The sequence below is a fragment of the Lissotriton vulgaris genome, chromosome 2_1, assembly GCF_964263255.1.
Source record: "Lissotriton vulgaris chromosome 2_1, aLisVul1.2, whole genome shotgun sequence".
Lineage (NCBI taxonomy): Eukaryota > Metazoa > Chordata > Amphibia > Caudata > Salamandridae > Lissotriton > Lissotriton vulgaris.
Genome location: NC_141687.1, coordinates 327323935 through 327351871, shown reverse-complemented (window position 1 = coordinate 327351871; position 27937 = coordinate 327323935). Strand labels below are relative to the sequence as shown.

Sequence of the window (27937 nt, the reverse complement as noted above, 5' to 3'; positions counted from 1 at the left end):
GGCCTGGATCACCAGACTCTCAGGAGCGGGATGGGTAGACAGGTACTTGGGGTCGTCCGGACAAGGACGGTGGCGCCTGGCCACGTTCCGATCAACAGGCGCACCTGAAGCGGGCCTGGACCACGTGCCCAACAGAACGTCAGACAAGGCTTCATTAAACGGCAGCAGAGGCTCCAGTGGGCATGACTGCGGTTTGAAGACCTCGGTGAGGATGTTAGGCCTCACGGCCGCGACGGGGAGCTCAAGGTTTAAGGCCTTGGCAGCCCTCATCAGCACCACAGAATAGGCAGCTCCCTCCACCGATGCCACGGAAGGAGGAGAGATCAGACCAGGGTTAGGGGAGTCGTCCAAACCACTGGCATCCCCCAAGTCACCTGTCCAGTCCGGGTCATACTGGCACTCGCGAGCCAGAGGGTCCTCGGACCCCTCCCAACCTTCACCGTACTCCTCATCCTCTCCGTATTCGGAGTCAATGATGAAGACCGGCTCCTCGGGGTTCATGGGCCCCATCGGCGCCGGGACCGGCGTCGAGCGACGCCCGTCCGGCGCCGCGTCCGGCGTCGGAGAAGGTAAGGGGACGGCGCCGCCCGGAGCCGGCGTCGGAACCCCACCGCCGGCCGGAACCGGCAGCGGAGAACCGGCGCCGCGCGGGGGCGGCGTCGGGGGCAACCCCGATGGCAACGGCGCCGGGGAGGCCGGAAGACCAGCCGGCGCCGATCCCGAAGGCCCCTGCGGCGCCGGGGCCGGAGCACCCGACGGCGCCGAGGCAGGGACACCCGAACCGCCAGGGCCCCCAGACGGTAGCACTGGGCCCGAAGGCGCCGTAGGCCCCGTCGGAGAAGCGAGCGCCCTCATGGCCATGAGGAACGCCTCGATCTCCTCAGGCGTCGCACCATGCCCAGGGACCGGAGGGTATGAGGCAGGCCGCGCCGGCGACTCTCGCGGAGCCGCGGGGTTGGGGTCACCCGAGCCCCCGGCCGCATCGCGCGAGCGTCGGGGGGAGTCGGGGGTACGATGACGACGCCCCGACTTCTTGTGCTTCTTACCTGACGAGGATGACGAGTGGCGCCGACTTCCGGAGCGCCCGGCGCGGCTCCGCGACCGCTCCCTCGAACGCTCTCTCGACCTCCGGCCGGACCGGGACCGCTCCCGGTCCCGACGTGGGGCCGACACCCGGAGCTCCAGTAGCTTGCGGGACCGCTCCCGCCTAGCCTTGTTGGTAAGGGCCCGGCAGTCGACGCAGGAGTCCACGTCGTGGTCGGGGCCCAGACACCGGAGGCAGAGGCGGTGATGGTCTGTGACCGACATCGTGCGCTCACAGCCATCGCAATTCTTAAATCCTGGCATCCTATCAGGCACAACAGAGAAAAAAGATCAAAAAACTTGGTCAAAGACCGGAGTACTGCTCTTCAGATCTGCGTCCACTGGCGCGGAAAAAAGAAGAACTGACGTCAACGCGCGGAGGCGGCGTCTATGTACTCCAGCGACGTCATCACGGCGCACGACGCCGACGACGGACGCGGAGCCGCAGGGGACGCCTGCAGACGACGCCTACCGACGCGCAGGGGTACTGCTACGCAAAAGTTTCCGGATCCAGACTGACGCCTGGGGATATTCTAAGGTAAGGAATCTAACACTAACGTGTTTCTTTCAGATGTCATCGTCGCGATCAGGTGAAGGTGGACGCTTGTCTCTGCAGCCACGTGGACCAGGTGGTGTCTTCGACGACCAGGATGGAGGCACGAGCTGTCCCACGCAGGCTCTCGCTGTCGGCGGTGTCGTCTCCGGATTCGGGTTCAACAGGCCTTGGCAAAGGCAACCCACGCAGTGAGTGGAAACGGCGTCTGGAGTGAACCAGGAGGGTCTGGGGTGCTCCTCTTTTGGAAGGGAGCAAGGGCCAGTCTGGAGCAACCAGCCCAGCAGCAAAGTTGTAGGTGTTTGTCGTCTAGGAGGTCACCAGCCAGCCGGCAAGTGACCAGACAATGCGTCGAGCAGCAAACAGGCAGAAGGGCCTGTAGGAAGGTAGATACCGGACTATGGTTACCCCCAACTTTTTGCCTGGTGTTTTGCTGGTTTTCCGACTTAGTTGACCTGGGGCCCTGCCAATCAGGACCCCAGGCCTACTGCTCTCTCTCTAAAATGGATTCCATGTCCCTTAGGTACATTTCCAATTGGGACTGGGCCACCTTATCAGACCCTGTAACTCAGGGCATAGGTGTACCCAGGGCCTACCAGGGGCTGAAGCATGTATTATGCCACCCCTGGATGGCCATCTAAATCTGACACAACTGGCTGCACGACAGCTGGGGCAAGGTGGTGTAATCACCCTTTGCTTTAGATATAGTATACCTATATCTAACCCTAAAATGGACACACAGATTCCTATCAGTCACTCCTATGGCAGGCCTTGACAATCCTGAAGGCAGAGTGCTTGGAATCGTGTGAAATGGTGCTCTGGCATGAGCTGAGCCCGTTTGCAGCGTGCGGAACCAAGTCCTAATAGCTGTTCCATGATAACGCATACCATATACTCTTAAGTGCATTATAATCCTCGCGGTTAAATGCTATCTCTGGTATTGCTTTATCAAAACATGTCGAGTAAGGTGTCATACGAATTGGAATACTAACCCCTCGCCAATTCTGGCGACGGGGTTAGCATTCCACCCTTCTAGAGGGACACGACATGTATGTAACTGTGAACCCCGGTTAAAGTTAACTGAAGCCTCAGCTCCACAAAATGGATGCTGCCACCACAGACACTAGTCTAACCTCCTGCTGCTGGGAGTCCTTCCAGCGAGGAGAGCTTGGACAAAGGGTTTCCTGTCAGGGGCGGTGCTAGCACCATCCCAGACAGGGTTTTGTGTATTCTGGGTAGGCAGGGCTTTACAGGAAGGTGACTGCTGAGTGGCACCCCGGTGCTCACTACGCATCTGCCGGCTAGAACCAGTTCCAGGGGCACACCAGCCCCTGGCCTGGGGAAAGTGCGGCATGGGAGAGGGGTGTAACCACCCCCCTTCCTGGTCCCACCCCTAGGGCAGGACCTAGTCGCGTACCCACCCCTTTCTTTAGGATAAAGACAGGAGCGGGGACCCTTCCAAATTAGATCATCTTTGAATCTTGAAACTACTTTCTACGGAAGGAACTCAAGACTTCTTCTCAAGATTTCTCCCTTGTGACTAAGGAGTAGTCACCCTGCATCCGCAGGCACCATCTAAGAACTCTGCGGTTTGCTGCACGTCCTTCCTCCGGAATCCGACTGACCAGCTCGACGAGACCCGGCTTCCCTGGCACCTCTGACCTCTACCTACCTCTACAGCTAAGCTGAGAACCGTAGGTGCGACAAGACCTCGAGGGACCGGCCATCATCAGAACTGCACGACTTCTATGCAGCACGACCGCCGAGGGATCCTCTGGTGAGTGCTTTGGGGTCCGAGAAGCCCTGAACCGGAGCAGCTCCAGCACCGAAGTCCAGCCTCCCAGCATCTCCACGATCTGCGTGGGGCCCTTCTGCTTTTTGCTGCTCACCGCGTTGTTTGGCTACTAGCCCGCTGGCTTGTGGCCTTCTTAACGACGCCCGACGACATCACCACCGCTGGTCTGGTTGCTCCAGACTGGCCCTTGCTCCCTTCCAAAAGAGGAGCACCCCGGACCCTCCTGGTCCACTCCAGACGCCATTTTAGGTCCACCGCGTGGGCTTGAATTTGCCAAGACTTGTTGCCCCAATCCTGGGTCCAGCAACGTCGACAGCATCCACCATCGTGGAACAGCTCGCACCTCCATCCTGGTCGCCGACAACGCCTCCTGGTCCGTGAGACTGCAGAGCCCAGCGTCGCCCACTCACCTAGTCGAGGTGACTACCGTCCGGTGTCCTCCTGGTGCCACCCGACTACTGGCTAGTAGTCACGAACTTGGTCCCCTCTGCTTTCAGGTATCATCCATCTTCGATCCAGGCTTGGATCCTCAAACTCTCTTCACTGGTCGCCTGCCAGCAACTTCTTTCTTCAGGCTCCTGGTTCGTCTACGAGGATTCCCGACGTCTTTTGAGACCTATGCAGCTGCAGCCCCTGGCCTAGGTAACTTCGGCATTTCGGTGCCCCAGCATAGCCTCACTATCCAAGGGTCAGGATCCACTGTCGTTTTCGATCTACCTAGTCGGGTTCGCCCGAGAACACTAACTTTGTGAAATCTAGCTACCATAGACTTTGTCCCGCATCCCGCGTGAGAGTGCACACTCTGCACCCGAGTCCCCTAGGCCTCCTACTAGTAATCTGAAGGTTCAGTAACGTAGTCCTAGCGATTCCAAAGCCTATTAGTATAGTACTTACCTGCTAGTAATTTCGCATTCCACTTTTAGAGTATATGGTTAACAGCTGGCTTAACACGCCCTCTAGAGTTTAGCCCGAAGACTGCTTGTATCCACGCTACTAGGATAGCTGGTCTATAAGGTTGACTTACAACCAATCATCAATAAGGGTTGTTGGACTGATACATAGTGTTCACTAGAATAGTGAGCACTGCATATCAGGCCACCTTCTCACAGGGCCCCATGCAGATCTTGTGGATGCTGGAGGGCTGATCTTCGATGCAGGAGCTGCTCGGAGTCGGGGCTTCTCAGTCCCCAAAGCACTTGGACGAGGAGGCCTCGGAAGTCGTGCTGGAGCGAAGTGCTGCTTCTTTCAAGATGGCCGGTCCCACGTGTCTCGTCGCACCCACGGGTCTCAGCTCGGCTGCAGATGTGGGTTTAGTCGGAGAGGTCTGGGAATCCGGGTCTCGTCAGGCTCTGAAGTCTGGATCATTTGCAGGAAGACGACAAAGGGAAGTCATAGTACGCTGATGGAGCCTGCAGATGCAGGGTGGACACTCCTTGCCCACAAGGGAGATTCCTTCTGTCTTCTGTGGAGCAGAACGTCGAGGTCCAGAGTTTCTTCTTGTGAATCGTCATCCTGCTGCGGCTCAGGGGACATAGTACGCGGAGAAGGTGGAGGCGCCTCCGCGGAGGGGTTGGGAAGCGGGAGGGATCCCTCCATCGCCTTGAACGCACTCTTCACCTTCTCAAAAGCCGAAGCGTCAACCCCCTCTGTGCAATGCTTCTTAGGGGCAGGGGCGGGGAAACAGGATCACGGCCGGAGAAGACGCGGGAATAAGGGCCACAAGCTTCGCGTACGCCTCATCCAAACGCGCCGAGAGACGTTGTTCGAGGGGAACCATCGCTTGATCCACTGCTCTATAAATAGAGTCATCGACCGGCTGATAGAAGTTGTCGTCCAAAGGGACGTAGTTCAGAGGGTCGTCCTCCGTATACTGGCCTGACTCCCTCTGCATGGCGAGTTCAATTAGGCTCTACAGGCTAGGGAGGTACGGCACAGGGAATAACAAAACCCAAGCTGGTACTGTATGGTCTGGGAAGGACCGGGGGTATGGGTGGCTTAATGCACACAATTATGGGGGTAACCCCTGGGGACGCTGCAGCCCTCAAGCTTTTGGGGCGCCACCCAGTAAAGCGCCCCCGCGCCAAGCACTGGCACAAATTACGACCCCGCAGGGTGTCAAAGCCAACAATACAACCCACACAGGGCGTCTTAATGATAGAGTGAAGACCTAAATTGCGACCCCTGAGGGTGTCTAAAACCGGGTGGCCAGGGTACAGGGTACAGACCGTGCAAACGCGCTGAAAAAACGCCTCAGAAAAGCGTCCCAAAGCGCGCCGGCAACAGAAAGAACACTGCCCCCTCGCGGCGAGAACACCACACCGCACACTACTGGGCTACAGAATCGCGTGAGGAGCGCAAAAGCGTCCCGTGATTGACAGGGAACCTGTGAGAGGAAGAAACAAAGCAACGCCTGCACAGAGACAAACGCTAAGCTCACAGTCCCCCAAAAACCCAGGAGAGAGAAGAAAAACGACTTAATTTGCTGCTGAGCAGCAAAGAAAGAGGAGGAGGAAGCGGCAGCAGAGCACGATGGGGGCTGCCAGTGCATGGACATTGTGAAAGGACTCATGTTTGATTTTGTTTTTTTTCCCAAGTGTTCATGGGAAAAGTAGTTTCTTAATGTTTTTTTCTTGCTGCTGTGGAAAATAAAGCGATAGAAAGAAAGGCATAATCCGAAGCCTCCGGTCCTGCCATAGAATCATGTGCCATTTATAGAAAAGACAGTATGAGACGTGCATTGCCTTCAGAGTCAGCAGTACTTCTATTTAATAATAGTTGACCAAACACAATCAACTTGTCAACAGCAGTTGTGAAGTCTACTCAAAAAGTACCCTTGCACAGTATGTCAAAGCTTGCTAAGTGATTAGGGAAAGAAGTCCTAAAAGGGACGTAATGTTGAAAAGCTGTGAAGTACAGTTCATAACAAAATAGGATTTGCAAGGATTGCAGGCAAAATAAACTAGAGGTTGGAATGGCAACCACTGCACAAATGCAAAGTTGATCTTTAACATTTAGGTCCCTGTCATATGAGGTGAATAATATACTACAAGTTGCCAGCTGATCTCCTTCTCTGAGTGCTAAAGTAAGGTCAACAAGGAGCACCTACCTTCTCCTGCCCTTGCCATTGGTGAGCTCCTGGACATTGGGCTCGGGTAATTCACTGGTGTTCTCCTGGCGCTGGAATCTTCATAAACACCAGGGCTCAACTGTGACTTTGAGGCTTCATGCAAAGTTGACCTGAGCACAGAAGGGTTAGAACTGACCACTGAAGTATGGCGTGGGCGCATGGAGTCGGTCACTTTGGAATCCTCATATTTCCCCCGATCTCCCAATTTTAAGTTCTCTGGTAAAATTTCCATCTGAGACATTCCCCGGGGCAGCTTGCTGGGCCCTGTGATCAGAGATTTTACATTGTGCTTGATTGAAGACTGACTTGAATTGCTTTCATATTTTATGGGTGTACCCTGTGAGAATTATGAAAGAAAGCACACAATGAGTTTAAAATTAGCTCAAAGGCAATGCAGCGTTACCTTTTTCGTAGGACATTGTTTTGCATGCAAATTTATTTAAAAGCATAGGGAAACTTTCTACTGAACCAAAGACAAAAAAATCAAAATAATGAGCTTATTATGCTAAAAAAGCTGTAATTCAATACTAATGCTGAACTTTATAGTGTTTTGGTTCAGAAATCATAGGCAGGAAAGACGACTTTACAAAAAAGAAGTGTGCAGGACATACTCCAAATGTGGAAATCCTGACTGACCAAGATGGCTGACAAACAAAAAGAACAAGTTACTTACTGTGAGAAAGTGTCCTCTTTCTGCATGGTTGATTTATACAATTCATCAAAAATAAAAATTTTACATAAAATATATGCAATTTATTGCTCATTGCATGTTTAAAGAACACAATATTTCTTCACAAATTTTAGTTATTGTCACTATAAATTGTTACATTTAAAATATACAATGCGTAATTGCAGGCGATTGAGGATTAAAAATCCAGCCCAATGCATTTCGGGACTGCCGGTCCCTTCGTCAGGGGCTAACTTATGAAAATGAATATATCAGTGAAATGCTATACAATGCACATGAATAGAGTCATCATCATGCAATCATTTAAATCACCGAAACCATAGGCCTCTTGGAATTACAAATTACATCTCGAGTGGGCGTGTCACTGAAAACTATGCAAGTCAGAAGTCTAGTATCACAGTGAAAGTCATGGAAACACCATGCACACCGAGTGGGAACCTGAAAAACAACATGGACAAACGACCTAGATCCCTCAGGTGAGCAAATTGTGAACCAGTCAAATGTGCACGCCTGAGTGCGTCTGCCTTACTGATAAAATGCCAGTCAGATGCTGTACTCGACAATGGATTTCACAGATCAGTTAATGATGAACCTCGAGTGAGGTTTCACAACTGTCGACTAGCAGGTGCGTCATGTACTAAAAATATAAGAGTGTGTTTATTTCTAAGTTTTCTACAGTTTTATCTCAATTCAAACAGATCATTTTGAAACGTTGGGATTTACTGAAAGAGGAACCAGAGTTTAATGGCTTTAACGGGGCAAAACCTCTGTTTGTGTTTACAACAGGACACAATCTCAAAGAGATACTATCGTACATGAAGCTTAAGAGAGCAGACATCAAGTCTGGTACATCTAAATTTGAGAACTGCATCCATTCCAACAATGTCATATGGGGAGACACATTGCTGCCTCCTAGGACTGGAGAAAAAATTAAATTAAAAAAGCGTTTGATTGTAATTCCACACACATAGTCTACTCCATCAACTGACATGTGGCTTACTATATATTGGCCAGACCGATAGGAAAATAGACGACTCGCTTAACTGAACATAAAAGTCGGATTAGGAATAAGAGCACCACGTCAAGCCTAGCCTTACATTGGGAAGAAGCTCGTCACAGCATTGCACAATTAAAATTCCAAATCATTGATAATGTCCCTCCACGGGACGGTACAGATAATTCTAATTTGCTTTTACAAAGGGAAACAAGCATTTGCAATGCAATAGGTCTCGCATTAGGAAAGTTTGAGCTATTGGTCTTGTAAATGACAATTTTTTTATTTATGTGTTGGTTTTTAAAATAGGTAAATTAATAGCTTTGTCCTTTACAATGCCAATAGTTATAACTTTCGCAAATGGCACACCTATAACCTGGGGTTGCGCTGAGTGATGCTGTGGTGGTGCTGAGTGATGCTGTGGTGGTGCTGAGTGATGCTGAGTGATGCTGTGGTGGTGCTGAGTGATGCTGTGGTGGTGCTGAGTGATGCTGTGGTGGTGCTGAGTGGTGCTGCGGTGGTGCTGTGGTGGTGCTTAGTGGTGGTGCTGAGTGGTGTTGCTGAGTGGTGCTGTGGTGGTGCTGAGTGGTGCTGTGGTGGTGCTGAGTGGTGCTGCGGTGGTGCTGAGGTGGTGCTGAGTGGTGCTGAGTGGTGGTGCTGAGTGGTGCTGAGTGGTGGTGCTGAGTGGTGCTGAGTGGTGTTGTGGTGGTGCTGAGTGGTGCTGTGGTGGTGCTGAGTGATAATGTGGTGGTGCTAAGTGATAATGTGGTGGTGCTGGTTGGTGCTGTGGTGGTGCTGTGGTGGTGCGGAGTGATAATGTGGTGGTGCTGAGTGGTGCTGTGGTGGTGCCGAGTGGTGCTGTGGTGGTGCCGAGTGGTGCTGTGGTGGTGCCGAGTGGTGCTGTGTTGGTGCTGAGTGGTGCTGTGGTGGTGAGTGGTGCTGTGGTGGTGCTGAGTGATAATGTGGTGGTGCTGAGTGATAATGTGGTGGTGCTGAGTGGTGCTGTGGTGGTGCTGAGTGAATGTGGTGGTGCTGAGTGGTGCTGTGGTGGTGCTGAGTGATGCTGAGGTGGCGCTGAGGTGGCGCTGAGTGATGCTGTGGTGGTGCTGAGTGGTGGTGCTGAGTGGTGGTGCTGAGTGGTGGTGCTGAGTGGTGGTGCTGAGTGGTGGTGCTGAGTGGTGGTGCTGAGTGGTGGTGCTGAGTGGTGCTGAGTGGTGCTGTGGTGGTGCTGAGTGATAATGTGGTGGTGCTAAGTGATAATGTGGTGGTGCTGTGGTGGTGCTGAGTGGTGCTGTGGTGGGGCTGAGTGGTGCTGTGGTGGGGCTGAGTGGTGATGTGGTGGTGCTGAGTGGTGCTGTGGTGGTGCTGAGTGATAATGTGGTGGTGCTGAGTGATAATGTGGTGGTGCTGAGTGGTGCTGTGGTGGTGCTGAGTGGTGCTGAGTGATAATGTGGTGGTGCTGAGTGATAATGTGGTGGTGCTGAGTGATAATGTGGTGGTGCTGAGTGAATGTGGTGGTGCTGAGTGATGCTGGGGTAGCGCTGAGCATTTGCAATGCAATAGGTCTCGCATTAGGAAAGTTTGAGCTATTGGTCTTGTAAATGACAATTTTTTTATTTATGTGTTGGTTTTTAAAATAGGTAAATTAATAGCTTTGTCCTTTACAATGCCAATAGTTATAACTTTCGCAAATGGCACACCTATAACCTGGGGTTGCGCTGAGTGATGCTGTGGTGGTGCTGAGTGATGCTGAGTGATGCTGTGGTGGTGCTGAGTGATGCTGTGGTGGTGCTGAGTGATGCTGTGGTGGTGCTGAGTGGTGATGCTGTGGTGGTGCTGAGTGGTGGTGCTGAGTGGTGGTGCTGAGTGGTGTTGTGGTGGTGCTGAGTGATAATGTGGTGGTGCTAAGTGATAATGTGGTGGTGCTGGTTGGTGCTGTGGTGGTGCTGTGGTGGTGCTGAGTGGTGCTGAGTGGTGCTGAGGTGGTGCTGAGTGGTGGTGCTGAGTGGTGCTGAGTGGTGCTGAGTGGTGCTGAGTGGTGCTGAGTGGTGCTGAGTGGTGTTGTGGTGGTGCTGAGTGGTGCTGTGGTGGTGCTGAGTGATAATGTGGTGGTGCTAAGTGATAATGTGGTGGTGCTGGTTGGTGCTGTGGTGGTGCTGAGTGGTGCTGTGGTGGTGCGGAGTGATAATGTGGTGGTGCTGAGTGGTGCTGTGGTGGTGCTGAGTGGTGCTGGGGTAGCGCTGAGTGATGATGTGGTGATGATGTGGTGGTGCTGAGTGATGCTGGGGTGGCGTGTGGTGGTGCTGAGTGATGCTGAGGTGGCGCTGAGTGATGCTGAGGTGGCGCTGAGTGATGCTGAGGTGGCGCTGAGTGATGCTGAGGTGGTGCTGAGTGGTGCTGCGGTGGTGCTGCAGTGGTGCTAAGTGGTGCTGTGGTGGTGCTGAGTGGTGGTGCTGAGTGGTGGTGCTGAGTGGTGTTGTGGTGGTGCTGAGTGGTGCTGTGGTGGTGCTGAGTGATAATGTGGTGGTGCTAAGTGATAATGTGGTGGTGCTGAGTGGTGCTGTGGTGGTGCTGAGTGGTGCTGTGGTGGGGCTGAGTGGTGATGTGGTGGTGCTGAGTGGTGCTGTGGTGGTGCTGAGTGATAATGTGGTGGTGCTGAGTGGTGCTGTGGTGGTGCTGAGTGATAATGTGGTGGTGCTGAGTGATAATGTGGTGGTGCTGAGTGGTGGTGCTGAGTGGTGCTGAGTGATAATGTGGTGGTGCTGAGTGATAATGTGGTGGTGCTGAGTGATAATGTGGTGGTGCTGAGTGATGCTGGGGTAGCGCTAAGTGATGATGTGGTGATGATGTGGTGATGATGTGGTGGTGCTGTGGTGATGCTGAGTGATGCTGGGGTGGCGCGTGGTGGTGCTGAGTGGTGCTGTGGTGGTGCTGAGTGATGCTGAGGTGGCGCTGAGTGATGCTGAGGTGGCGCTGAGTGATGCTGAGGTGGCGCTGAGTGATGCTGAGGTGGCGCTGAGTGATGCTGAGGTGGCGCTGAGTGATGCTGTGGTGGTGCTGTGGTGGTGCTGAATGATGCTGTGGTGGTGCTGAGTGATGCTGTGGTGGTGCTGAGTGATGCTGTGGTGGTGCTGAATGATGCAGTGGTGGTGCTGAATGATGCTGTGGTGGTGCTGAATGATAATGTGGTGGTGCTGAGTGATATTGTGATGGTGCTGAGGTGGTGCTGAGTGATAATGTGGTGGTGCTGAATGATAATGTGGTGGTGCGGAGTGATAATGTGGTGGCGCTGAGTGATAATGTGGTGGCGCTGAGTGATAATGTGGTGGTGCTGAGTGATAATGTGGTGGTGCTGAGTGATAATGTGGTGGTGCTGAGTGATAATGTGGTGGTGCTGAGTGATAATGTGGTGGTGCTGAGTGATGCTGGGGTAGCGCTGAGTGATGATGTAGTGATGTAGAGGGCAGAAAGGCACAACAAGTGCAAATTTCTTTTAAAACCATCCCTATTTATACATTTTACCTGGCACCCTTGGCTGTGTGTGTGCGCACAGTGCCGGTGTGTGCGCGCAGTGCCGGTTTGTTGTGTGCGCAGTGCCGGTGTGTGAAGTGCCGGTGTGTGTGTGTGAAGTGCCGGTGTGTGTGTGTGAAGTGCCGGTGTGTGTGTGAAGTGCCGGTGTGTGTGTGAAGTGCCGGTGTGTGTGAGCAGTGTCTGTGTCTGTGTGTGTGTGAACAGTGCCTGTGTGTGAACAGTGCTTGTGTGTGAACAGTGCCTGTGTGTGTGAGCAGCCTGTGTGTCTGAGAGCATTGTGTGTGAACAGTGCCTGTGTGTGCCTGTGTGTCTGAGAGCATTGTGTGTGTGACAGTAACTTGTGTGTGTGAGGGCAGTGTGTGTCAATGCAACGGGGCTCATGTTATCGACCTCAGAAGCATTAAAAGTGTGTGTCTTGGAACGTCTGAGGGCAGCTCGTGTTACAAGCTTGCTTTGAAGATGGTCATGCAGTGCTGGGAGTGGAGCAGATGGTCCTGTTTATGACCTGCAGAGCGCGTGTGAAGTGGGCGCGGATGAAGTGACTGGGGGGTGAGGGGTGTGCAGCCTGGTGTGCTGAAGCCTGGCAGCAGAGGCGGCGCGCGCCAGCAGAGGCGGCGCCTGCACACAAACTGGCTAAGTGCAAGTGGCTAAGTGGCTGGTGGCAAATGGACGCACATCATAGGAGCCGCGAAAGTAGCATGCAAGCAGAGGGCTTTTGTTATTTATTTCCTCTCATCTGTACTAGTGTTCGTGCTCAAATGACCCCAGATTACGCGTAAATTATACATGATGAAAGGCCAAGAAATTATGTTGGGTTACTCCCACAATATATGTACAGTTCATGAATGTGCAATTTGTTGTTTGCTGATAGCTGGATTAATAAAGCTAGCTCAGAGGGTTAAAGCGCTGACGACCGATCTACCTGTGATATGCAGTTAACACGCTGGAGACCCCTAGGGCCGACGCAGCCTCATGTTTCTGCGGTCGATAAAATGAGCAGCTGGGTTTATGTGCACATATAAAATAAATTAGTCTCTATTTTCTTAGTATTATTACACTTAAAGTGTAGGCTGTTTTTCTGCATTTAGTTCAATATACCCTGCTATAACCAGTGTCGCACGTTTAGTTATAATGTTTCTGATTGTCAGTTAGTTTTCGGGTGGATTAACTTTCTTCTTTAATCCTTCAGTGTTGTCTTGTATTGTTTTATACGCATGTCAATGTTTGTTGGTGAGTTTAGTACACAAATTCGGTATGTCTGCATTTGCTACAGTTTTGGGTCTTTCGTGTTTTTTAGAAACGGATGGAAGGCTTCTTGTGGTGATTGTGAGTTAAACAATTGCCCGTGCGACTGTTCCTTGTGCGTTGTTTCAGAGTCGGTGCTCCCCCTGGGTAGTGAGTTCTGTGATTTACAGCGATAGAATGAAATTGCAAAGAAAGGAACATCGAATAGGAAGATGGGTCTGATGACTTTAAAAAGAGAGGAAAAAGTGAATGAATTAAATAGTGAAACAAAGATGCTGAGGAAGGACGGGTGTGTGACAAGGGAGGGAAGGACATAAGATGGAAAGAAAACTGTGGGTAGATGAGAAATAGTGAGAGAAAAAGATAGGAGAAAGGGACGACAGCGAATAGAGGTTACAATGAGGATCGGAGAGAAGAAAGGTAATTTAAAGGGAAAAAAGAAGGAAGAAAAAGAATTACGCATTGAGAGAAGGAAACTGTGGAGTACAGGGAAAGAAGAAGTAAGCCCTGAAGTGAGAGAAGGACTGTCATAGGGAGGATGAGGAAGACGAGGCAGACTGAGGCAGCTGGAGAATAATGGAACGTGAGAGAGTGATGCGTGGGCAGAGAGAAGGCAGGCGCTGGAGAGGGAGGGGGTGGGATGCCTGCGAAAGGGACGACACACAGAGCGAATAGAGGTTACAATGAGGATCGGAGAGAAGAAAGGTAATTTAAAGGGAAATATTAAAATAAAGAAAAATAATGAAGAAAACAGAGCACTAATTAAAAAGTGAGAGATGGGCGAATGAAAGAAACCGTGAAAAGAAATGGAGCAGTAAGTCGGCCGGCTGGGAAATGCTCTCGGCATTGCGATTTGCAGAAATAGAAGACAGACGCATTTTGTTGACAGTGGTGGGTGCGAAAGCGTCTACCTGGTCAAGTTCAATGAACTTTAATTATATTTTGAGAGAGCAGATCACCCCCAGGGAGAGGCTGAAGTTACCTTTGGCGAAGGATGGCCGCGCACAGAAGGAGTCTGCCTCAGAATGTGAGCAACTGGGAACTTGTATGGGCAAAGGGCAATAAAGACTAGAATCACATTATGGTTCTCTCATTAGGGGGCTGCAAAATATGTCTCGGATGAGTCGCAGACCGATTAGCTGATACTGTCTAGTTGCTTTGATTTGGGGTGTCTCTGCACATAAGACAGAGGGATCTGCGCTTCTGGACATTGGGATGGGGTGGTAAGACGTCGAGGGTAGCATTGTTGTGTGATTTTCATAAAAGGGCGCTAGAGGGTAACAACCACCACCCCGGGAAGACCTGTAATTGTGTGAGGTACGGGGTTTGGGGGTGAGTTACAGAGAGGGTAGAACAGGAGTTGCCTCCCCATAGGCGATTTCGAAGAGGGGAAATCTGCATGTCACTTAGCAGCTGATGCCATGTGCTTTCGTTTTTTTGATCCAGACGTAATATATATATTACTAATTCACTTTGCATAAAAAGGCTTCAAGTTTGACCTTTTTCATTTTAAGCAAGTTGGCTCTAAAACGCAGCTGACTCGGTGTACCCTGGGCATCTGCAGAGTGGCCCGTGGAGACCCTAGCATCATCAAATTGCTCTAGAGAGTGAAGGCCATGCTAAAATTGCGCCTTTCAAAACCCGTGTTTGAAATGGATATTATGAGTGCCAGAACTTCATTATTTCTGAGTACCGGGCTGTTTGCTCCGGAAAAGGTCCGCTCCCATTGGAAGCATCCTGCTGAGGCGTACAGTCACCCCTACCCTCTGCCTTTAAAAAAAATTGAAGTACCGATACTCCCTACCTGACAGCACCTATCTATTTAAAACAACGTGAAAACATATTTTTAAAGACATGCACATATGCATATAATGGATATGACAGTGTATGTATTTCCTCATTTCACGTAAGGCTGTAACTCAAAAAAATATTGTTGTAACTCTGTCTGCAATCTGAAAGGGTTGGGTCGGTTCGTTGCTCACTGTAAAGTGAATCCATGCCCTCCAGGTTAGATCTGCACCAGAAAAAATAGGAATGAAATAAGCGCTGGCAAAGCATGCAGGTCTTGCCTTTGCGAATGTATTTTGCTGGTGCTGTATTGTATAAATTAATAAATTTCAAGATTTGTAAAGCTTGAACTAATCACCCTAAGGGTCTCAAGGCCGTTGGGGATATTAAGTGAGCCATGGCCACATGATGTTGACCTGCCACAGTCCCCGGGGATCGAACCGCGAGCCCCACAACTGGGAGTCAGCCACTCTAGCCACTGCGCCGCAGCTTCGTATCACCCTCCCCCCTCCTCCAAAAAAGGCATATTAGTGCAGCCAATGTTGATGGACGCATCATTCTTTAGACAAGGGTATGTGTGATGAAACATGCGCCTATAAAATGGCATGGGCACTATTTACTTCGATTTCTTTTTTTATCAATCAAAGATGGCGGGTACTCCTTAGATAGGTCAATTACAAAAAAAGACGTATGTATGCGAAAGTGATTTTGTGGAGGGTCGGCAACCATTTGCTGCCTGGCTGCAAAAGAAAATAAAAGTATTTATAAAAGAATGGTGAAGGTATGGGGTAGTAAGGGAGTGGGTTGGAGATGAGCATCAGAGGAGTTGGCAAGGACACCAGGGAGAGAGCAACTCGAGCAGGGGTAGAAGTATGCAGGAGAGACAGCAACACAGTGGGCAAGAGCAGAAAAGCATATAGACGAAAGAGCAATGCGAGGAGGGAGAAGCGCATGGTAAAGACAGAGCAACAAGGAGTGCTTGGTTGGGGAAAGAAACATGAGGGAGATTAGTGGAAAGCAGATGCTTTCTGATGGAGTTCTAAAGCAAAAGGAAACAAGCAAACTCACCGCCACAGCCCGGCTTCAACAAGAAGCCAGGCAACCTTTGTTGGGACGGGGGCGGGGCCGGACACGCGACCGGAGCTGCCCAGGAGGCAGGCTGCAGTGGCTGGCGCATGGCTCCGGTGCAGAGAGAGGAGAGCCCTGCGTGCAGCCGGCGTCCGCCCGGGAAGCCAAGGAGCGGAGTGCCGGTGTCCCTGTGCCCGTTGACGTCGGAAGAGTCCTGCGGAGTAGAAGTCCCGGTGAGTGGGGCTGCAGCGTGTGTGTGTGTGCGCGCGCCTGTGTGTGCGTGCATGCAGAGGGGTGGGGGCTGGCTGTGTCCCGGTGAGTGGGGCTCCGTGCTTGCGTGTCTGTGTGTATGCAGGGGGGTGTGGGGGGCGGCAGCATGTGTGTGTGTGTGTGTGTGTGTGCGCGCGCGCGCCTGTGTGTGTGTGCGTGCATGCAGAGGGGTGGGGGCTGGCTGTGTGTGTGTGAGCAGGGGCTGTGAGTTACTCTGCGCAAGCGCGGCTCAGACGCGCGCTCCCGCGGTCAAAACTGAGACTGCAAAAGCGCGCGTCTGAGTCGTGTCCACTCTCCTAAATACGGGCCACATTAGGTCTGTAGCAGACACTCTCAATGCTCACGCATTGAGAGTACGTCTGCTCGACCTAAAAAACGAGTTACTTACCTATACACCATGGTTCTCCAGTATTATCTTTCATAGATTCACATGCTTGTATCTTCCCCGTCCTCATGGTGGGAGTCTCATGGTAACAGAATGACTATAGCAGTATCAGAGTAAAACACTACATAGAAAGTCCCATAGGGGACCATTATATTTGGTTGCCAAAACTCTTCATTATTTGAACCAAAACTCAGCCAATCAGCTGCCAGCCCTGACATCACACTCCCCAGCAGAGCCATCATACATCATATTTCCAGCCCCGAGTGAGAGCCAAGGATATATCTAGAGATCAGAGGTCTAAATGAGTAACGGGGGGGTGGGGGGGGGGGGGGGGGGGAAGTTCGCATGTGAATCTATGAAAAATAATAGTGGAGAACCATAGTGTACAGGTAAGTAACTAGTTTTTTCTCCAGTATTGAATCTTTCATAGATTCACATGCTTGTATCAGAATAGCAAGCAGTACTTATAGAAGATGCGTTGCTCAGGTTAGAACCTCACAGACTGTGGGCTCTCCTATTTTTTGTATATAACAAAACAATCTTAGAATAGCTTATATATATAATCTTGAATAATACCTCAATGAAAAAGATGGCTAAGAACTGCTTGTCCCACTGCTGCGGCATTTCGCCATGCTGTATCTAGACAATAGTGTCTAGTAAAAGTATGCACATTTTTCCACGTTGCTGCTCGGCAAATGTCTGGCAGTGACACTCCTGCAAATAGGGCTGTAGAAGTTGCCATCTTTCTGGTGGAATGTGCATGTACTCTGGATTGGAGAGGATTACCGGCTTTGTCATGGCACAGAGAGATAGCCGAAGAAATCCATCTAGAAAAACTGGATCTTGAAAGTGCCAACCCTTTTCTTGGACCAGAAAATGCTACAAAAAAGCTAGTTAGTTTTTTTGAATGAGTTCGTCCTGTCAATGTAGAACTTTAGACACCTTTTGACATCTAAAGAATGCAGAGATTGCTCCGCAGGCGATGAAGGATCCTTAAAAAAAGGAGGTAACACCACAGGTTCGTTGAGATTAAATATGGATGGAACCTTAGTGATGAATTTAGGATTTGTCCTCAAGACAACCTGGTCAGGACGAAATTGGAGAAAAGGTTCAGAAATTGAGTAAAGCCTGAATTTCACTTACTCTCCTTGCTAAAGTGAGAGCTAAAAACAAGGCTGTTTTCCATGAGAGAACCTGCAAATCAGTTTTATATATCAGTTCAAAAGGAGACTTCATGAGCTGTGCTAGAACAGTGTTAAGCTGCCATGAGACTATTGGGCGGTGAACTGTAGGAAACGTCCTGAAAAGTCCCTTGAGAAATTCCTTTGTTACTCTCTGAGACCAGAGAGATTGGCGGTTAGGATGTCTTCTATATCTTGAGATAGCTGCTAAATGTACCTTTATAGAAGCATTGGAAAGTTTTGCTCTAGCCAGATGCAAAAGATAAGGCAGTATTTGTTCTGAAGAGATATTAAAAGGATGAAGATTTTGAGAAGCGCACCATTGACAAAACCTCCTCCATTTTGCCATATAGGTTTTGTTTGTAGAGATCGCCCGTGATTTGGAAAGAATCTCTCTGAATTCCTGAGAAATAATAAAATATTGAAACTCATGTTCCTGAGGTTCCATGCCGATAAATTGAGCGATTTCAAATTCAGATGAAGAATTTGGCCTTTGTTCATGGAAATCAGATTCTGAGAGAGTGGGAACTAAATCCTGGGTGCCACTGACCCTTGAGGAGACCAGAGAACCACGCTTGTCTCGACCATGCTGGAGCTATGAGAATCAAGTGGCACGGCTCTGACTTTATTTTCCGGATCACTTTTGAAATTAGAGGGAATGCAGGAAAGGCATATGCGAACATTCCTGTCCAGCACATTTGGAGAGCATTGCCCCACGATCCCTTCTGATGAAATCTACTTGCGAAGTGCTTGCAAACTGTTGCGAAAAGGTCCACTGATGGAGTTCCCCATAGGCGAAAGAATTGGAGAAGTTGATCTCGATGTAATTCCCATTCGAGAGAAACATTTGGAGATCTGCTGAGAGCATCTGCCCTAGAGATGTTCACTCCTGGAATGTGCTGCACTTGCAGCGAGATGTTGTGGAGAAGTAACCACCTCCAAATCTCCTGCGCTTTGTCTTGAGAGAAGTTACGACCTTGTACCCCCTTGTTTTAGAAGGTAAAACATGGTAGTCGTACTGTTGGTCCTGACCAGAATTGTGGAACCTCTGATCCTGGGTAGAAAAGCCTTAATCCCAAGAGCATAGCCTTTAACTCTAGGAGGTTGATGTGAAGATGAGATTCTCTTTATGACCAATGACCTTGAATTTCTAATTCTTGGAGATGTGCCCCTCAACCTTGCAGAGATGTGTCCGTCATCATTACATAGCTGTGATGCTGAGGTTCGAATAGCAGACCTTTGGTTAAGTGTTTTCTGATTGTCCACCATGACAGGGCTCTCTTTATCTGAGGACAGATGTACACCCGATCTTCGAAAGATCCTAGAGATTGAATCCACTGTTTGTCCAGAAGTTCTTGAAGAGGCCTCATATGTAGCCTGCAATCGGGAAGCAACGGGATACCAGAAGACATCATCCCCAACAATGACTTGTAGATCCTCACTGAAGTGAACTTTTCGGTTCGCAGAAGAGATGCCAGATTTGGTATCTTCTGAATCCGTTCTTCTGAAGGGTAAGCTTTCGCTTCTTTTGTGCGAAGCATGGCTCCTAGAAACTGAAGAGATTGTGATGGGAGAAGACATGACTTCTCCATGTTGACTTTTAAACCGAGACGACTGAAGAGATCCAAGCAACACTGCAGAGAGATCTGAGTTTCCTGAATTGAAGTACCTTTTATGAGCCAGTCGTCTTGATACGGGAAGACTTGGAGACCTTGAAGTCTTAAGTGAGCTGCCACTGGCGCCATACACTTCGTAAAAAACCTTAGGGCTGATTTCAGACCAAATGGCAAGACTTTAAATTGGTAGTTGCGCCCCGCCAACATGAAGCGAATACATTTTCTGTGTTTTATGTGGATCGGAATATGAAAATAAGCATCCAAGAGGTCCAGGTCCAGGGATGCCAAATAGTCTCCACAGCAAAGAAGTAGCAATATTTCTTGAAGGGATAACATGTGAAAAGAAATCTTTTTGATGAATTTGTTGAAACTTCTCAGGTCCATTACCTGTCTCCATTTCCCTGTAAGCTTTTTCTTTATTAGAAAGAAATGCGAATAAAAGCCTTTCCCTCGTTGAGGACGAGGCACTCCCTCTATTGCCTCCTTCTGTAAGAGAGTTACAATTTCAGTATGAGAGCAGACCGGTGCCATTGTTTTCGGAGAATAGGAGGCTGATTTGGAGGCTTCTGTATAAATTCTAGGGTATGGCCCCGATGGATTATGTCCAAAACCCATTTGTCCGTTGTAATTGACTTCCATGCTTGGTAAAATAGAGTAAGATAATGGTTGTTGGAGTTTGAACAGGTGGTGGGCGCAATGCTGAAGTCAATGTCTTCTATTAGTCTGTTGAGACTTTCCTCTTGCCGATGGTTTTCCTCTTGTCTGCTGCGGATACAAGGAACCTGAGGAACAAAACTGTTGACCACTTGAGAACTGGCGATATCCCTGTTGATTGTAAGGCTGATATCTGCCAGATTATTATGTTTGTCTCGGAATATATTGTCCTCTCGACCCTCTCCTTTGAAAGGACTGAAACTTTCCTTGTTGCAGCGATCCTAGCACCCGTGCAGTATCAGTGTCGGCTGTGATGCCTTGAAGGGCTTCATCAATGTGCTTACCAAACAGATTTTCTCAGTCGAACGGCATATCAATTATTTTTGTCTGGCCTAAACCAAGTGGCCTTAAGCCATCCTTGTCTTCGCAGCGCTACAGCGGCTGCTATCTGTCGGAAAGCAAGCAAAGACATATCTATTGCTATATCGATTGACTCTGAAGCCGCTCTGGAGCCATCTTGGATTATGGTGGCTGCCTATTCTTTTTTATCTTCTAGTAAATGTGACAATAAAGGAGCTATATTCGACCACATCTGGCGATTGTATCTACTGGAGAGAGCTAAGGCATTTGCAGCCCTAATCGCTGCTGCTGCCAGCACAGCAAAGCGCTTCCCCGCTCCATCCATGCGTCTTCCTTCATTATCCGGAGGCGCTACAGTTGTTGAGACCGGATTTTTTGAACTGCGTTGCACTGCCTGCATCACTACAGATTCCGGCAGTGGATGCCCAATTAAACACGCCGGAGAGGATTCAGGTGCCTGATACTTTTTGTCTATTCTCAGCACCGAGGCTGCGACGGAGGCTGGGTTCTTCATCAATTTTAACCCTTCTTCCCAAATGAAATCTATAATTGGGATTGACCGGACGGATTTTTGGGATTCTTCTTTAAAGTCATAAAGAAAACACTCTGCTTCTTTGACAGCAAGCGGGAGCTCAAATCATTTTGAGGCCTTCTCGAAGATATCGTGGAATCCCCCAATATCTTGAGGAGGAGAAGTTGCCGGAGACGGCGATGGAGATGGCGTAGTAGGGATAACGTATTCATCCCATTCAGTCCCAACTGGACCGTCTTGAAGAAGTTCACCTTCCTCTGGTTGATCTCCGTCACTTTCCATTAGATAATCTCCGATTGTAACAATAGGAGAGGAACGCATTTTTTGAGTTTAAGGCGTAGGTAGAGGTGGAGGCTGAGCCTCTTGAACCAGAGCTGGACTGGTTACGGACTTTGAGGCGGGAATGTTAGTCTCTGGGAAACGACTATAATAGTCTTTCTCATAGTCGTAAGACTGTTGAAAAGACTCATATCTCTTTTCTGTCACTGGACCATCTCGTAAAGAAAAGGCTTCTTGTACTTCCTGGTACTCATCATCATCAGTGTCTTGACTTTTTATCTGAAGCTGGGATGGACTAAAAGCTACTCCAGATTCCTCATCCTCTGACTGCATTTCCAGCAGAGTTGAAGGTGGCAACGGTGAAACCTTGGTCCAACTGGTAAAGTCAATAGATTTCTTCGCCATCGACGAGCCCGTCGACGGGTGGAAGGACTTCAGAGTAATGGATGACTGTCTTAGGAGACTTAAAATGTGTCGTCCACGAGTCTTCCGTCGACGAAGCTCATTGTCAATGCCAATGCAAATGGCGTCGCCGAGGTTGTCCTCAACAGCGCGGTCGTTGACGATGTCGACGTTGATCTTCCCGTCGACAAGATAGACGCCGAACTCTTCATCGACGGTGTTGTCGCATCGAAATAGTCAACAAAGTTGTCGCCGTCGTTTTGACAGGAATTAGTTGGAGATACTCCTACCTTGTATGAAGGAGCAGATGATACCTCCCTTGAAACAGAGGATCTTTTCACTGGTGTTTGAGGCAAAGAAGATGAAGAAGCCTCTTTTTCTTTGTTTTTTTTTGTGCTTTTTAGCAATCATTTTTTCCTCAGGAGCAGAAGACTTTCTTTTCTTGGGAGTCTGAGAATCAACTTCTTCAGAGTCCGAATCTGTAGTGGCTTTCTTCTTTTGAAGTCACAATAATAAACGTGCCTCCCTGTCCCTCAAGGTTTTAGCCGAGAAGGTTCAACAATGCTTGCAGTCTTTAGGGACATGCTTAGGGTGGAGACAGTATAAGCAGTCCTTATGTGGATCCTCTGAGTATAGTCTAGGTTTTCCACAGGATCTGCAGGGCCTGAAAAGTCTCTTTTTAGAGCTTTCAGCCATTGTATGTAAAGGAAATAACACAGTACCTCAATCCAGTAGGAAGAAAACTTTAGTTGAGAAAGGTGAAAAGTTCACAGGAACTAAACTGAGAAGACAGGCGGTTGGAAATCTGAGGTATGATGGCTCTGCTGGGGAGTGTGATGTCAGGGCTGGCAGCTGATTGGCTGAGTTTTGGTTTAAATAATGAGGAGGTTTGGCAACCAAATATAATGGTCCCCTCTGGGACTTTCTACGCAGTGCTTTACTCTATGATACTGCTATAGTCATTCTGTTACCGTGAGACTCCCATCATGACGACGGGGAAGATACACGCATGTTAATCTATGAAAGATTCAATACTGGAGAATTCATTGGATCAGGAAACTCAACACCTTGATGCCTCTTGGGCTTAATGACAAAATGGACATGTAATGCTTTCTATGAAAGATACATAAGGTAGCTGTGCATACAAATGTCAGTTTGACTATCTAGTTGGGACAGCAACACATTACAGTTCACATTCCCACACATCACATCTTGACACACCCAGTTTCTCACCACAGAACAGCAAGTGTTCATTGCACATATTCGTATCAGATGAGAAGTCATAGCTCATAATAGGTTTTTCAGAATTGTGTGTATTGTTAATATAATGATGTATATTAAGTTGTTTACCAGAGATGTCTATTGGTTAAAATATACCCATGTAGGCTCTTACATTTGTCAACCTTAGTTACACCTGTAAGCATGTCAGAGGTTTATTATTGTCACTATGGAGTGGAAGGCAATTCGAGTGATTTGATGTTCACACACAATTCTGAATCCCAGCTTTGATACTATTGAGTCCACTTAATAGCGAACGTTTGCCTATTCTATTATGGCGGCGTGTTTTTTAATTCTCATACTCTGGCAACAGTGTTCTGACAGGAGAGTTGGTATGGTTGGCAAGATTCTTCATCTTTAGTTATTGTTTTAAACTAATAGGTGCTCTATACAAGCGCTATTCGAGCGGTTAGCACAGCAGTAGGCGGTGTGATTCTTTGTTATAGTGATCAATTGTCCACTCCAAGATGGTGCTGATGATCTGGCGTGTACTCGCAAGAGATCTAGGAAGTAAATCATCGCTACTGAAAGATCAAGGTTTCTTGAAATCGGTGGTGTCGCGTCTTGTATGCAGTTGTGAGGAGGTTGGGCAGTACTGACACCTAGCATGGGTTAAGATTTGAATAGATCCCAATAGACTGTAAGCATACACCTCCCTCGGAAATCATCAAGATAATGCTTTGTTTGTCATGCAGGAATTACAAGGTGCTTAGACGGTTATGGAGCTTGTGAGAAACTTTGGAAAAACTGTGGTAAGAATTTAGCGCCATTATTGGTGGTTGCTGCACTCAGGTATTGCCAACATCTAGTTGAACACGTATTTGGTTATGTTTTTAGTACACAACGCCTCCGCTAGTTGACAGATGTGAAACCTCACTCGAGGTTCACCATTAAGTGATCGGTGAAATCCAATGTGGAGTACAGCATCCGACTGGCATTATATCAGTAAGTCAGACGCAATCAGGCGTACACATTTGACTGGTTCACAGTTTGGTCACCAGAGCGGTTCTAGGTCGTTAGTCCATGTAGTTTTTCAGGTTCACACTCTGTGTGCATAGTGTTTGCATGACTTTCACTGTGACCCTAGACTTCTGACATGCAAAGTTTTCAATGACACACCAGCTCGAGATGTAATTTGTAATTCCAAGTGGCCTATGGTTTCTGTGATTTAAATGATTGCATGATGATGACTCTATTCATGTGCATTGTATAGCATTTCACGGTTATATTCATTTTCACAGGTTCGCCTCTGACGAAGGGACAGGCAGTCCCGAAATGCATTGGGCTGGATTTTTAATCCTGAATCGCCGTGCAATTACGCATTGTATATTTTGAATGTAACAAGTTATAGTGACAATAACTAAAATTTGTGAGGAAATATTGTGTTCTTTAAACATGCAATGAGTAATACATTGCATATTGTGTATGTCAAAACCGTGTTTTTGGTGAATTGTATAAATCATATGAAAAGGAAAATGCTACTTACCAGTATGCATCTGTTCTTGGCATGTAGGGCTGCAGAACCACACAATGTTGCATTAGATCACCATCTGGTGGTGAGCCCGGATGATTACACTTTGTTGCTGTCTTGGAAGAGTCTATGTCTGCTGGATGACTCCTCCCTTAGACTGCGGATGGGCATCGACTCCATCTTCAGATTGTTTTCGCCATTGGGCAAATGATGGAGTTGTACGAATACAGATAAAGATGACCATGTGTTGTATATCTAAATAAGATATTACTGGAACAGACACAGTCGTGTGTGGTTCTGCAGCCTTACATGCCATGAACCGATGCATACTGGTAAGTAGCATTTTCCATTCGAGGCATATGGGCTGCAGCCCACACACTGCTGCATAGATTGCACTGCAGTTTCTCCCTTTGTGGCGGCCACCCGCATTTGTTGCAGTACTTTGAAATAATGTTTTTATTACAGCCTGGCCCACACTTGCTTGTTGTTTTGCCTGCACATCTACACAGTAGTGTTTTGTAAATGTGTGTGTAGTAGACCATGTAGCTGCTTTACAGATATCATCTAATGGTATGTTTCGTAAGAATGCCATAGATGCTCCTAAATTACGGGTAGAATGAGCCCTAGGAGGAATGGATACATGCGTTTTGCTTTTTGGTAGCAAATTTGAATACACTTAACAATCCATCTGGCAATGCCTGATTTAGAAATGGGAAATGGGATTGCCTTTATGTGGAGGTGAAAGGGACACAAACAGTTGTTTAGTTTTACGAAAAGGTTTTGTCCTATCAATGTAGTATAGAAGCGCTCTTTTTACATCTAGTGTGTGTCCTTCGTTCTGCAACCGTTTGCGGTTGTCGAAAAAATACTGGCAACTCAATTGATTGGTTGAGATGGAACGGAGAAAAGACCTTTGGCAGAAACTTTGGATTTGTTTTAAGAACCACTTTGTGTTGTATAAATGGTTCTTGAATTGTTAATGCTTGGATCTCACCTACTCTTCTTAGTGAGGTAACTGCTACTAGAAAAGAAACTTTCCATGTAAGAAACTGTAATTCACATTTATGCAACGGTTCAAAAGGAGGACCCGTAAGTCTTGTGAGAACAATATTTAAATTCCATACTGGAGAGGGTGGCATTCTGGGAGGAATTATCCGTTTAAGTCCTTCCATAAACGCTTTGATTGTACATACTCTAAACAATGACAAATGTTGCCTGTTTTGGAGATATGCAGCTATAGCAGCAAGATGTAACCTGATTGAGGAGTGCGCCAAGTTAGATCTTTGTAGATGTAACGGGTAACATATGATGTTGGAAACATCTAAGGGGTTGATGTTATTTGTGCAATATACAACAAACCTTTTCCACTTTGCTGCATAACATGCTCTAGTGGTAGGACGCCTTGCTTCTTTAAAGACATTCATGCAATCAGTAGGTACATTTAGATATCCAAACTCTAAGACTTCAGGAGCCAGATCGCTAGATTGAGCTGCATTGGATCTGGATGCATAATCTCTCTATGGTTCTGTGTTAGTAGATGTGGGGAGAGTTTTAGTTTGTGATGTGGTACTACTGAGAGCTGTAGTAGCATGGTGTACCATGGTTGTCTCGCCCACGTTGGTGCTATGAGTATCAATGTGAGAGAATGTTGCCGCAGCTTGCGTACCACTAATGGAATTAGTGGGAGAGGAGAAAAAGCATACGCAAATTTGTTTGACCAGTTCATCCATACCGCATTGCCTTTGGATAATGGGTGTGGGTATCTGGCGGCCAAACTTGGGCATTTGGAGTTGCGGTGTGTAGCAAACATATCTATCTCTGGTTGGCCCCACCTTTGAAAAAATGGCTGAAGAACTTGAGGATGAAGCTCCCATTTGTTTATCTGTTGTCTCTGACGACTTAACAGATCTGCCAATTGATTGTGAACTCCTGGTAGATGTTCTGCTAACAGAAAAATATTTCGAGGAATGGCCCACCTCCAAATGCTCAGCGCCAGGCGTGAGAGCTGTAGGGAGTGTGTCCCTCCTTGCTTTTGAATGTAGTACATTACTGTCATTTTGTCCCTCCGGACTAGTACAGCCTTGTTTGACAGGTAGTGTTGAAATGATTTTAGAGCTTGAAAAATCCCTAGTAGTCCAGATGATTTATGTGGAGTACTTTTTGTTGCAGTGTCCATGTACCTTGTACTGTGTGCCTTGGTAAATGCGCTCCCCATCACGTGAGAGATGCGTCTGTAGTTAGTATGATTTGTGGAACAGGTTCTATAAACGGCCGGCCCTTGGAAAGGTTTTTGGTGTTCCACCATTGCAGAGAAATATATGTCGGGTCATCCACCACCACCAGATCTGTTATTTCTTGTTGAGCCTGATTCCACTGACTTGCTAAGCATTCTTTTATGGGGCGCATTTGTAGTCTTGCATATGGTACTATGAAAATGCAAGATGCCATCATTGACCGGATCGCGTCCAGCGCCAGCCATGCTGCCTGTGTCCACTCACACAATCAAAGGATAGTCTGGACCAGTGCGGAGCTACGGTCACTGAACGTCGCCACTCCCTGTCAGACGCCTGAGCTCAATTTGACGACTCTTGATCTCCCTTCCTATTGCCCACGCTGCCAAAAGTCTCTTGGCGACGTCTCTCCCCAAATAGTCACACCTCTCAAAACAACAAGCCGACTATCACTCAACACCTCCTCTACCCACCTTAGGATCGGGCTACTTAATAACAGATCCCTCCCTAAGCATGCTGATGATTTATGCTTGCTAATAGCGAACTCTAAATGGGACGCCTTGTGCCTTACAGAGACATGGCTCAATGAAGATAACATGGCATCCATTTCGCTAGCAATCCCGCCAGGCTTTAAACTTAGCTTCTCTAATAGAAAGGAAGGCCGAAGGGGTGGTGGAGTGGCTATCATCTACAATCATAAATACACATTGTTGTCCTCCACTCCTACTACATTCCCAGGTATAGAGGGGTTACACTTTTGCCTCCAAATTACCCCCCCAACTGTCTCTTACTGGCCTAGTTATTTACAGACCCCCGGACTGCCCGGCATCATCCTTGAGTGAGCTTATGGACTTTATAGTCCTAAACTCTCTAGCCCACCCGCATTATATCGTAGCCGGTGATTTTAATATTCACGCCGACAATCCAGATTGTCCACAGGCTACTCATCTTATCTCAACCCTGCAAACGGCCAATCTAACTCAAGTTATTGCGGGCCCCACGCATCGGGCGGGGCACATGCTGGACCTTTTCTTTTCCAACATACTGAACACAAAAGCTAAATCTCAGATACCACTGCTCTGGACGGATCATTTTTTAATCACTATGTCAATCTCACTCTCCTCTCAGTCTCGGATCACAGGGAAACGCTCCTATGTGCGGAGAAAATGGGACAATTTATCAGCGGACACCCTATGCCCGGCGCTTTTAGAAAACCCCCTACCTTTAACCTAGGATGTAAACTCCGATGCTGTATCAATGAACTCGTGGATTGGCAACTTAGTGGATTCTATCGCTCCGGCCAGAGTCGCAACGTCGCGCAGAGAATCACCCTCTGCACCGTGGTTCTCCCCTGAGCTGATGGCCGAAAAAAGTAAATGCAAAAAGCTGTAGCGCCTTTGGCGAGC

General features: G+C 48.3%; 1 protein-coding gene across 20 annotated transcripts in view; it reads right to left on the bottom strand.

Annotated features, from left to right (window-relative positions):
* Window positions 1-27937, bottom strand: part of NCOR1 (nuclear receptor corepressor 1) — a 1907529-nt gene that overhangs the window by 417213 nt on the left and 1462379 nt on the right. For all 20 annotated transcript variants that reach the window (XM_086955042.1, XM_086955041.1, XM_086955040.1 and 17 more), the window contains one exon: window positions 6538-6895. In XM_086955042.1, the coding sequence (XP_086811168.1) occupies window positions 6538-6895 (358 nt within the window). The remainder of the gene's footprint in view (window positions 1-6537; window positions 6896-27937) is intronic.